General features: G+C 46.4%; 1 protein-coding gene across 2 annotated transcripts in view; it reads right to left on the bottom strand.

The window, feature by feature from the left end:
* Nucleotides 1–13,180, bottom strand: part of DNAH9 (dynein axonemal heavy chain 9) — a 367,658-nt gene that overhangs the window by 14,400 nt on the left and 340,078 nt on the right. For both annotated transcript variants that reach the window (XM_083148325.1, XM_083148326.1), the window contains one exon: nt 7,897–8,067. In XM_083148325.1, the coding sequence (XP_083004451.1) occupies nt 7,897–8,067 (171 nt within the window). The remainder of the gene's footprint in view (nt 1–7,896; nt 8,068–13,180) is intronic.

Below are 13,180 nucleotides of genomic sequence, written 5' to 3'. Positions count from 1 at the left end.
CTTTATCACTTTTTAAATATAGATATATCTGGCCCTTTGAGTGATGGCTAGGCCATTTGGTCAGAAACATGTAAAATAAGAAAATATAACACAAAGAATGGGTATTTTTAACCACGCTCAATCTCAAGATAAATGAGTATACCATATATATATATTCGAGTATAAGCCTACTTTTTCAGAACATTTTTTATGCTGAAAAAGCCCTCGGCTTATACTCGAGTGAGGGTCCCGCTTGAGTCAATGAGTTTTCCCAGTGTTTTTGTTGTAAAATTAGGTGCCTCGGCTTATATTCGGGTCGACTTATACTCAAGTATATACGGTAATTACATGTTCAGGTGTTAGGATAAAATTGGAAGGGTATATTTACGGTTGCTTCAAAACTCCTTGAGATTTTCTCATATATTAAAAAAATCAAACAGAAAATGTATTCATAGTGTAGTATGTAAAACAAGTTCCTAATGGATAAATTATTTCCAAAGGAGTGGTATTTCTTCTGGTATGGCGTAGTGATTCAATCCTTATGGGGTCACCCTTTGTGCTGAAGCAAATATGAATGCTTACATTAACTATGGGAACACCAAATGTATAAAGGTATCTCAGATGGAGTGCCTCTAAACCTTGCCCGGGGATCGCCAGCATGCCGGCGCAGAGGCGCTCCGTCTGACTGGGACGCGCATGTGTCTCACATGCACGCGCATCCCAGTTTTAGGACGGCGGCATCCTGCCTGTCTCCTCTTCAGGGAGACGGGCAGGGATAGGGGGGACGGCGGGGCAGCGAGGGGCACTGGGGGAGGTGACAGAGATTGCTCCGTAGCCACGGGACACGTACGAGCGTCTCGTGCGCGAGCGCCCCTGGCGAGAGACGGTCGCTGCAAGAAATAGAAATAGAATTGCCAGCCCCTGCAAGAAAGAGGCCGGCTCCATCTGTATGCTCACATGAACGCTTACATCATCCTTATGGTGTATCCTCCCATAAAGGTTTCTTTGATGTTCGGCCAAAGGACCAAGTACCAAGCAGATAATAAAAATGAATATTTTATTGATAAAAGGCGTATATATATATATAATAGCTTGAGGAGCACATATGACAATATGGCAAAAGGACACTACAGTGGGAGACTGGAATGGCGTCCAAATGTAACCCTCCACGATGAAGTTTGACTCCGGTTTTTAGATACTGCCTCCTTGTAAGTAAAAAACACCAACCCGTTTTGACAATCTTGTGTCTTTCTCAAGATGTAACATACAGGTCTGCCTGGTACTATTTTTATACCTAAAGTGAAGTGAGGCCTCCCTTTAGCATAATTAAATTAATACTACAGTTTCTATACAATAAAAACTCGTAATACATGAGATATAGATATATCACACAAATTGTGTGTAAAATAAATATTCTAATGTGCCAAAACATGCAGAGTCACAGCTAATGAATATAGCGGCATGCATTCCACTGCAGTGGAACGCATGTACTTCTACAGAAGTAGTTTCCATATCCTGCTTCTGGCTGGAAAACATTAAAAAGTAAAAACCGCTATAAATCTTACTCAGTGGGCATTTGCAGTGTCTGATATCTATAAAACACCTCCTAGATTGCGTGTATATGTTTAAATATCCAATTCCGGAGGGAGGAAGGCCCTGGTTCTTCTGGTGACTCCCGGAAGTGACCTGTCTATGTTAGATTATCTTAATAGCAAAAAAAACAAGGGGCTATACTGGAGATACTAAAGGAACCATTTTACCTCAAAATCGAGGTTGAGCCCACCAGGATGTAATGAGACAAAGTTAGACATGGTTCACATTTCACTTTTTGCTAGCATTTCTTCTGAGTTATTCTTCCTCTAATTGCCTTTAACCATTTGGAGACCACAGAATAACATCAGAAATTTAGGATCACATCCATGGGCCTCTTTAAAATGTGACGACACACTGTGGATGTCAAGACCCTTTTTGATATTCCGACATTCTGTCCTTAAGCTTTCTGGTGGTCCTTCCTATATATTGTTTGTTACATGTACATTGTAACAAATAAACTATATTTTTGCTATGACGTGATAAATTGATCTATCTTTAAACTTTTTGTCCCATTTAGTAGAGGTAACTTTACAGCTTCTACACATAGGGGGTTATTTTGGTTCACTCTTTCTGTCAAATTCCTTCTCAGATGGACAAAACCATGTGCACTGCAGGGGGGCAGATGTAAAATGTACAGAGAGAATTAGATTTGGGTGAGTTATTTCGTTTTTTTGCAGAGAAAATATGGACTGCTGTATTTTTACACTGCAATATAGATCTCACTTTGGAGTATTATTATTATTATTATTATAATTTTATTTATAAGGCGCCACAAGTGTTTCGCAGCGCCGTACAAAGGAACAGTACAGGGAGACAAAACTTGGCATAACATTGAATAAATAACAAAAATACAGTACAAATAAAGAGCGCCACAGATCAATACACATTACAGCTTAAATGTAAGTAGTGAGGACCCAATCAACATACAACTAGAGGCTTGAGGCCAATGATGGAGATGAGTATGAAGATGGTCACTGAGTGTTGGAGTAAAGGAGAGCTGTGAGTAAAACCCCACCCAAATCTAACTCTCTCTGCACAAGTAACATCTGCCCCACCTGCAGTGCACATGGTTTTGTCCATCTAAGAAGGAATTTGTCAGAAAGAGTGAACCAAAATAACCCTCATAGTGCACGATCAACATCTGTAGAACCCCTTGGAGTTAATACTCCCTACTTTTTTTGTATTTTGTAACCACACTATTTTTTATAGTTTTGGCTTTCCTGTGCACAAACTTTGGTTTCTCCTCTAATACATTTTTGAGGGTTGTATCACGTAATAAGATCTGCCAATGTTTTTTGATTATGTTTTCCATCTGTTTGTCAGGGCCGTAACTAGGGGGGGGGCTGGGGGGTCACGCGCACCGGGCGCTGGAGGTGAGGGGCGCTGTGAGGTCCGGTGACAGGTGTGTGGACGCTGTAGCGGCATGTTACTTTGACTCCGTCCATCTCCTACTAGCGCGGCTGCAGGAAGCGCTGATGACTTCGAAAAGACTTGCCGGACGCTGATTGGCTGAATTCAGCCAATCAGCGTCCGGCAAGTCTTTTTGAAGTCATCAGCGCTTCCCGCCGCAGCGCTAGTAGGAGACGGACGAAGTCAAAGTAAGATGCGGCTACACCATCAGCAGCATGGGATGAGGAGGAGAAGGGCAGCAGCCGTGGCGGTGAGAGGACTGTGCGGGAGGGGGGGGTCTCCGGCGCCAGAGACAAGGCGTCATTTGGTCCGGTCCCCCCTGTCAGCTGCTAACTAAGCAGCGGGGAATAAACGCTGTGCGCATGCGCACAGCGTCTATTCCCGCAGCCAGGGGGCTGGGGGCATGGCTAGAGGCTCACAGAGCCTCTGGGTCATGCCCCCATAGCGGCAAAATGGGGGCGTGGCCTCGCGGGAGAGCAGCGATTATAGGCCACGCCCCCAAATTAGGCCACCCCCCCCCCCCCCCCCCCCCCCCGAAAATTTCGCAGCAGCATCACTGGGGGGGGGGGGGGGGGGGGGGGGGGTCACCAAATGACTGCCTTGCCCCGGGCGCCGGAAACCCTAGTTTCGGCCCTGTGTTTGTGTTGGCTACTAAATTTTGTTATGTTTCAAAAGGTCTCAATGAAACATCCCTTCTTGTGCATCAGAAAAAATATATAGACTTTGGTTTAAAGGGATTTCTCATTTCTTTCCTGTTGTCCTCCAACATTTTGTTTGAGGGTTAGTTTGCGAATGCAGTGTTGCAAATCAATATACGCTTCAAAAGGGTTCAACTGAATGGAAGGAGAAAATGTAAGACTTTTCTGTAATACAGTGTATTGTAAAATAAGATCATAAAATACTGTAGGCTGTGAATCTTCTACCTGTGCTCAGAGCCGGCCCTAGCCTAAATGATGCCCTAGGCAAGATTTTGGCTGGTGCCCCCTAGCACCGCCACTAGTTCCGCCTCTGACCCTGCTCCCCTTTCCCAGCACCATTATATAGCAGTCCTCATCATAGCAGTCCTCAGTTTGGTGCTCCTACCCGCAATATTTTAAATAGAAACAGTGCACACATTCGGTGCACAGCCCAAACAGGGGTGTGTTCTTGCTGGGAAGGGGCATGGCCACCCAATAGTACCCCCAATTCAAATTAAGCCACACAGTAGTGCCACTTTATTCACATTATATAATGCGATGGTGTCCCTTATTCACGTTATATCACACTGTAGTACCACTTTACCTTATATACATTACTCCTCACATTATTCACATTATACCCTTAGAAAAAAATCCTGAGAAAATGTTGTATTTTCAGCACCTCCATGGCCACACTGCAACCCACCACAAAGCAGTGTGTGCTGGGAAGAGAAGAGCTGCAGCTGCTGCTGTCACTTAAGGGGAGGGGGCCCGGGGCCCCCACTGGGCCCTTCCATCAGACTTTGGCCTGGGTAATTTGTACCCCCTACCCCTTTCTCTCGGCACCCCTGATAATACCACACAGTAATGCCCCTTACACATGACACACATTATTAATGTCCTTATAACCATAATGCCCCTTACACATTATGCAAACCTTTATTAATGCCCTTCTTACACATAATGCCCCTTACACATATGTTGCACATTATTAATGCCCTTATACACATGACACACACAATGCCCATTACACATATGTTGCACATTATTAATGCCCTTATACACATGACACACATAATGCCTGTTACACATATGTCGCACATTATTAATGCATTTATACATGACAAACATAATGCCCCTCACACATATGCCGAACACTATTGCACAACCAACCGACCCACAGACAGCACTCGCACAGCCGCTAACACTGTGAACACAGAATATAGGCGTGCTGCATATCATTTTAATCAGCAGAAGCTGCTGATGCCCCTAGGCATTCCAAATGCCCTAGGCAATTGCCTAGTTTGCCTATGCCTAAGGCCGGCTCTGCCTGTGCTTATCATTTGTGACATAGCTACAGTATGTGAAAGAGATATGCAGCAAAGTTTTACAGAGTAGACTAGTATTACTGTAGCGCAGACAGAGTGTGAGACTAGTACTGTAATCACATGGAAACGCCCTTTCTCACCACAAATCCAATCCTTTTCAAAAGCAGAAATGGGGTAGGGGAGGGTGCACAACCTATTTCTCCCCATAATGTTTCAGCTACAGTAATTATTTGATCAAATATTTGTCATTCTCATTATATACTAATTTACACTTCTATTATTCTCACCAAAACTTGATGTTTCTTAAAAAAAACCTCCATACAAATGGGTATACAGATGGAGCCGGGCTGGTCTTTGCAGAATCGCCAGCCGCCATCAGTCGCCATCTGTATCTGCGAAAGGGGACGCACGCGCAAGAGATGCACGCGTGTCCCCTTCCGACGGCGCTTCCCCCGGGTCCCCGCCGGCTTGCCGGCGGTCACCCGTGGTCCCCACCGTCTCCCCGCTCCCCCCCCACCGCCTCCCCTAACCCTGTCCGTCTCCCTGAAGCGGAGACGGACAGGGTTCCCGTCGCCCCGCCGCCCAGAAACTGAGACGCGCGTGCATGTGAGACGCACGTGCGTCTCAGTCAGATGGAGCCAGATGGATCGCCTCGCTGCTGGCGGAACGCCAGTGGAGACAGTCTGGCGATTCGCCAGCAAGAGGGACCCCGGCTCCATCTGTAGGTCATTTGGTAGACAGCAAGTTGGTCGACAACCATTAGGTCGACATGCATTTAGGTTGACATGCATTAAGGTCGACTGTAGATCAACATGGGTTAGGTTGACAGGGTCATAAGGTTGACACATGCATTAGGTCGACAAGGGGAAGGCTGACAGCCAAAAGGTCGACAGTGGGTTTTTCAAAGTCTTTTGTCCCGGATGCCGACACAGTCGACATGGACACCAAAACGCAGCACCGCATCCCCTCGCATGGCTCGCTATGCATCGGGCACAGTGCCTCACTGCGCTCGACACACTACTTTATTTTCCCACCACTAGTGGGTGGTAGGGCATGAAATACCGCCTGTCGGCACATATCGGCTCCAAGAAAAGTGAAAAACCTCATGTCGACCTAATGACCCTGTTGACCTACAGTCATGTCGACCTTCCTGCATGTTGACTTAATGGTTGTCTACCTACTTGCTGGTGATCCAATGTCCAGATCCCCATCCAAATAGTCCTCCAATGCACTGTAATGAAAACTGTAACATTACAGCTCATGCAGCAGGCAATATGGCTACTGGCTGAAAGGGCTGTATTATTTGATAGTAAAGTAATAAGCAACATATTAACAAGTAGCATTATTTATCTGCATGTTAATGTTTGCTTTCTTTAATGCCATAATGAAAGAGCCACGAGTTTTATAAGGATCTGTAAGCATAAAAACTCCCTGTCCTCTAAGTGCATGGGTCTCAGAAACCTGGTGTAATATAGCACAATGGGGTGCATTGTCAATACAAAATCCTCCATCTCTCCATCCAGTGACAGCAGGGAGGCTGACATGAATGCCACAGCATAGCATAAGTGCATATTGTATTCAATATGTGCTAATTAGTGCACTGCATAGCCGTACTTATGACTGCTTCTGCATATGTAACAGGTGTCATGCTGCTGGAGGCCTGGAAAGATGTCTTGTAAACTTGACAAGCCTTCGGTTTAGTAGTGAAGGATTCTGGGGGATGAGTGCTCACACACTGAGGCCAGGATTTTGAGTATGGTGTGTGTCAGCTTGGAAATTTCTGATTATGAGTGCATCAGATCTGACAGACATGAGAATTAGGAAATGTGCTCCTCTATTTGTGAGAGATCAACCATTCCAGCCAGTGACATACTGTAGCAGGCTTTCCCCTGTATGGCACATGTCACCCTTGCACTAACAGGGATCCTACATCTGCAAGTGCTAAAATACAATAAGTATAATTATTCTACTCTGAGTCATATTGCCGGTTTAAACAAATATTTCATAGCAAAGCAATAAGTCAGTAAAAACGGAGACTAATACTAAAACACTAATATGGGTTTCCATCATAATTCTGCACAATTAATTTCATATTTAAAATTGACTTATTCACACATAAGAAGATTTGCATATAGTATGTAATCATATTATTCCTATTCCATCTAATTGCTATCATCTCAATAAGCAGGCAAGAAACAAAGCCAGTTATAAAACTACTTAGCAAAGTAATCCATTATAATACAATTCAAATGTAGTAGTGTGATTGGGAAATGTGTAGTTCTTGTGACTCCAATAGAAATGAGAGCAGGGTGCACAGAGGGACCAGCTGAGCACCCTTTATGTAAAAGTATGCAGAATCTATAATGTAAATTGTGAAGGAACAGCCTATGCCAGGATAGACTTTGTGTAGAGAAGGGCAAGGTCATTAATATTGAAGGCATTTGGCCATCAACCAGGAAGGCCAATCCTTGGAATTGTGGCACAAAAATGGAGGTGGCTCCGTCAACTTGAATGTGTCACTGTCACTCAGCTTGTACAGAATCTGAGGGAGCTCCCCAACAGAGATGGCCCATCTCCAATTATCACCCTCTGATATCAATGGATAGAATTTTGAATGGCATGATATGCATTGACTTCGCAGCCCCACTGTAGCTTTGCACAGCCAGGTCCACAATAATGTGTAGCTGCAGACCCTCTGTGAATTGTTAGAAATTGCAGCTTTAAACAATGAGGGTGGGGCCCCGATGACCAGAATGCCATGTCACGTCAACCTGCCCATTGGAGATGATAGTCCCTTCGGGACTTTTACCGGAAGGTGTTAAATGAAGATCAGCCAGTATGCAACATGTCTACTTTTGTGAATGCACACACAAAAAAAAAAAGAATGGATATGCGAACAGTGTCTATACCTTCTCCTCCCGAGTGATTCCTGCACCTTCACCCATACTACTGTCACGGGGCTGCATCTCTAATACAGTGCGGAATAGTTTTTCTGAGGTCTGAGTCAGGAAACCAATCTCTGCGTTGGGGTGAAGGCCATATAGGTAAGGAGATTCCGCTGGTAGGACATCATCAATATACTGAAATAAGAAGCAAAACAGTAATATTTATATCATATAGACTGGGAAAGTCAGGAATAAAATTTTAAATTATATAGCAAATGTTGTAATTGTTGTTTTCTTCACTATTGTATGTAACATAAAATATTACAGTGTATAAAAAGTATAGAAAAAATTACTGTGAGTTTTGAGAATTTCCTACCAACCAATATTAGCCTCCAACATATTAGTGCTCACTCAAACCTCCTATCTAATGGATAAACCCATCATCCCATTACAGTCTCATCTAGTACTTCTGCTTCTAGTAATACTATCTCTACTGGTACGTCTGCAGTATCTAATAACAGTGGGCCTGATTCAGAGGTGGCTGGAGTGATTATTTGTTACTGCGCCTGTGCGAAAAGAATAACGTAATGTCTGCAATAGGCATGGAGTGGGTTAAACATCCAAGACTGTTGTGTGACCTAGGGAAGCATGTGACTCGGTGGTCCAATAAGGACTTAGGGAAGAGCAGTGTTAGCTGGGATATCAGGGCAGGAAAGGGAGGAGTATTTCTCTCTTTCCTGAAAGTTTTCTGGTGAGTGGACCTGTGCCCCTGAGCTCCCCAGTTAGTGTATAACTGTATTCAGTTGAGTGCTGATACATTGCTTTGCTGCCTCAGTAGTGCTTTCCCTGACTATTACCATGGCATGCCATGCATACCTCCCAATTTCTGAAGATTGCAAATAGGGACTCTCACAGCGCCCGCAAGGGGCATGGCCTATGCTAATTAGGTCGCGATGTATGCTAATTAGGTAGCGGCATATGCTAATTAGGCCGCGGTATATGCTAATTAGGTCGCAGCATATGCTAATTAGGTCGCGGCATATGCTAATTAGTCGCGATTAGGCCCCCCACCCCTCTGCGATGCTGAGTAGATGCTGTGCGAAGTCAAGGAGGCCTGAACAGACGCTGTGGCATCATCCCTGTCTCTGGTCCCCATTCACGGATGGGCTTGTGGTAGACGCCCAGCTGCAGGTGAAGCCTTGGAGGCTCCTGCGCTGCGGCCTGCTTCCGGCTTTAGGCCCCGGGGCGGCTAGAGCCAAGGGGCGGGACGCCGTGGGGCAGCAAGGCCCGGTGTTGTAGGTGAGCGCTACAGTAGCTGCGAACATTAGGGGTCGGGCAGCATGGGCCAGGTTAGTGCGGGCAGCATTTACATGCCCTCATCGGCCAACTGTGAGGCGCTGCCACCTAGGGGACATACTACTGCAGGGGCTTCTGGGGGGTGGAGTCAGGGGAATTGGCAGGCTTCCACCGGTGGGGTGCTCTGGATCCAAGGCAGGGTCTGAGGGTGCAACCACGGCTAGAGTCTCCACTACCTCCTTTGACCCCTCTCTGCTGTCCACAGCAGTGTCCTCCGTTGCTGGGGCTCTGGTGCCCATTGTTAATACTCTGCCCCGGGAGACGGTGGGGTCACAGACAGTTAGAGGATTGGTCTCGGGGGGCACAAAGGAGGCCCATTCCAGGGTGCTCAGAATTCTTGCAGGCTTTCAGGGATATGGGGGTCAGCTGTTGCCATGATGGAGAGGGAGACACTCTGAGGTGATGGTTCTGCACAGAGCCGCATACGTGACCGAGGCCTACAGTCCTCGGGGTCCCCCCCCCTTTTTGCATGTTCCCACAGATGTTGAGGCACAGCTGGACTACAGCGAAGAGGATTCGTTCACTGCTGGCGAAGTCGGGGAGGACGATGCAGATGATGACACATGGGCTGCTCAGCCTGAATCTTCAGACGTCAAGTCCCCACGGATTTTCGGGCAGTGGAGTCGGCTATGGAAGCGGGCATGGATAGTGATGCTGATGTTGGTACATGGGCGGCGCGGCCTGGATTTTCAGGTGAGGGGGCTGAGCCTGTGTCGGGCGGCTTATCTGGCATTTCTCACTCGTCCCCCCCCCCCATGGGGTTGACATTGGTTGGGCTCTGCGAATGCACAGCAGTCCTTCAGGTATCGAGGCATTAAGTGAGAGCCGTAGGGGGTAAATTTAGAAGGATGACTTTATGTACTTGTTCAGCCTAACCGACGAGTCCATGTAAGCCTCCCAGGCTCGGTGTTCCTATGTCTCAATTGGATCCGCCTCAACCCCTAGATCAGTGGTTCCCAAACTATGGGCCTAGGCTCCTTGGGGTGCCTCAGGATACTGGCAGGGGTGCCTCTGGTTGGTGGTCCGGGACCAATTCAAACTATTTACGTTCAATTATTTCTGGACAAAACCAGTGCTGGTGGCTGCCAATCATAAAATGTGTACAATCGAAAGCAAATCCTGCCCTTTACCACATAACTGACCCTAAGAGAAATATATCAACAGAATCTACTTGATTTGATATATTTTTGGGGCCTGGGGGTGCCTTGGAAAAATTCTGATACTCTAGGGTGTCGCAATTAGAAAAAGATTGGGAACCCCTGCCCCAGATACAGCGTTCCTAATAAAGTAGTTCAGCTCAGGGACCATCCTTCTCCAGGGTATTTCTCCAGAAGGGTGTGATTATTACTGCAGAATAAATAGATTACATAACATGGCGGTGGAAACGCAGTACCAGCGAATGAGTTATTTAGGAGCATCAGCCTCTAAAGCTTGGATTAGCTGTATTCTAAGGTACAAGACCTGTCATTTGCTTTGCAATGCTAAAATTACGATGAGTGAGGGAAAGGTGACATGATTGGCGGTAGAACACATCAGGTAAGCGCATGGGCAACGCTGTGTTCTCGCACAGTAATATTCCCTTCTAAAAATTTCCAGCGCTCCAGGCTATGCTACGGACGCATATCTGGATTAGGGGTCGTTCAAATCAAAATATTTGCTTCTCGAATGTGTCACAAGCAGCAAAATAAAGAAAGGCAAAATCTCTAGCATTGCAGTAATAATCATTATTTTCGATAATAATATTCCACAATAATACTTCTAAAATTTATTGGATGCCAAGAACGAAATGAGTTTTGGTGGGCATACGTGTCCAGGTGAATTAAAATATAGACTTTAAGTTCAAGGCAGCAATCTATGGGTGCATAGATCCCCTGTAACACACTACGTAGTATGGGAACAATCTACATCACCACTACCAATTAAATAGCAGCAATGCCATGAATAAATAAATCAGGATTATAACACCTTTAGCCTGTTATTCACTAGCCTTAGCTAACGGATCTGCTGTGGAGAGGCGAGGAATACTTCATCGTCAAGTGTTGCCGATGGGGTGTTCCATTTCTCATGCATAATTTAAGGGGTTACACACCTTTACACTGGGGCGTTGAAGTGTCCCCGTGTCAGGGCTGTATCTCTCACTACCTTTAGGAATTGCTTTTTGTTGGCCCTGCTTATTCTGAACGCTGCGCTAGGCTCCTGGGTGGTTTCCATTCGCTATTCGGACATTTTGGTGTGCTAATTGCTGAGGTTGGAATGGAGGAGCGGTTACTTACCTGTCCTTTCTGGGAATCCAGATTGCCGCTGTGTATGACCTCTGTTACCTGAAGTCATTTGTACCCATGGGTCACTTGTCTGCCACCCACTAATAAGGGCCGCTGCGGGCGTGGCCAGATCCCATCATCTGGTTCGCTTGTCTACCATAATTGGGCAGGATGGGATCCAGCTGGCTCTAGTAGTTGTCAATGCAGGGCTGCAGCCATCTACCCAGTAGGCCGGGTCTTCTTGGTTGCGTGGGCTAGGGGCAGCTCGCCCTGCAATGTTTTCACTTCCCAATTCTATTTAGGGAACGTATGTTCCGGGCGTTGGGTTGGCTGATCTGCGCAGTCAGGTTGGCGGGGGTTGGGGTTAATGTTGTCTATTCTAGGAGATGTTTAGTGCCGGGAACTTCAGGGTGGTACTGGCGCATTACCTAATGGGTATTTTCTTTTTTCTTTTGATTTTTCCAAAAAATGCCCTCCCCTCCCCACCACCCCATCACCTTTTGCTTGCTGCTGGTTTAGGTTTAGGGTTGCGCAGACTCTGCTTACGATATGCTATTGTCCGGGAGGAGTCTATAGTTGCTGTTTTGCTACAGCTGCATGGTGCCCCTCGGGTGCCTTATCTGGTAGTGCTTTCTAGGACCCGCGCTGCGTTTTTTGCAGGCATCAGATATCCGACTAGTCCCCGGGGTTCGGGGGTTTAAGATTAGGCGGCCGAGATGGATCTGACGGCTGGGGGCGGAAGTGTGTCCTTGGTTCCTGTGGTGCCCTAGGTCATCCTCCCAGTGGCCTTGGCAAACATTTATACACTGGTCAGGCTTTCCTTTGCAGGCTCTGGCTACTGCAGTTTGGTGGCTCTCTGATGACCTGATGTCAGTTTGCTGGGTCGAGGTGGCGTTGTCCAGCGAGTTTCCATTGGGAATTTGGAATCCATTCCCACTGCCTTGGGGCTGCCACATCGGCTATAGCCGCTCAATTGGCCTTGTCGAGCTTTAAATCGCTAGGAAGATGGCGCTCCGCAATTTAAATAGTACATTAGGCCTCACCTACTGCGCTGTAGGTCCTTGCGCTTTGTATGTATGTGTTTGATTGAGGTCATTTGTTTATTCCCCCATCCTTGTCCATCCTACTCGGGGATTAGCTACGCACTGCTGTTGGGCCAGCGTCCGGAGTTTTCTCGCTTTTTGCCTGAACTGACGGACTGAATTTGATCACTCTGATTCGGCTATAGTCTCAATTAAGAGTCCCTCAGCAGGTCCAGTCGTTTTTTCTCCGGCCGAGTACACCCGTTTTTTCCTTATACCCTTCCATTACCTTGCCCTCCCCCTGTTTGTCTCTTTCCATCTTTGTTTCCTGGTATGGCTTCAATTGGTATTGGAGCATGTCTTAAGCACCTAAAATTGTGCTTCAACAGAACAAATTTATTTTCTTTTTGGCAGATCCTCCTATTATACTTAGGTCAACCCTTTAATATAAATACTACTAGTCTCCTCTTATAGCTTCTCCTTTAGAGGTATGAAGGATAGGCTCAGAGTGTGCATAGTTGAACATTCATTTGTGTATTGGGCAGCCGGCTGGGCCTCATCTGGGGGTAGGCCGGTTGCGAATTCTGTTAGTCTGGTGGCTTGGAGTTCGAGGGCCGTACTGGCTTGAGTTTAGAAGCGTTCCTTGAGGTGAACGTCCACCAGTGTCTG

This window comes from Crinia signifera, chromosome 6 (assembly GCF_055691185.1).
Source record: "Crinia signifera chromosome 6, ASM5569118v1, whole genome shotgun sequence".
Taxonomy (NCBI): Eukaryota; Metazoa; Chordata; class Amphibia; order Anura; family Myobatrachidae; genus Crinia; species Crinia signifera.
Note: the sequence above shows the minus strand (reverse complement) of the source record. Positions and strands in the feature narration are given on the sequence as shown.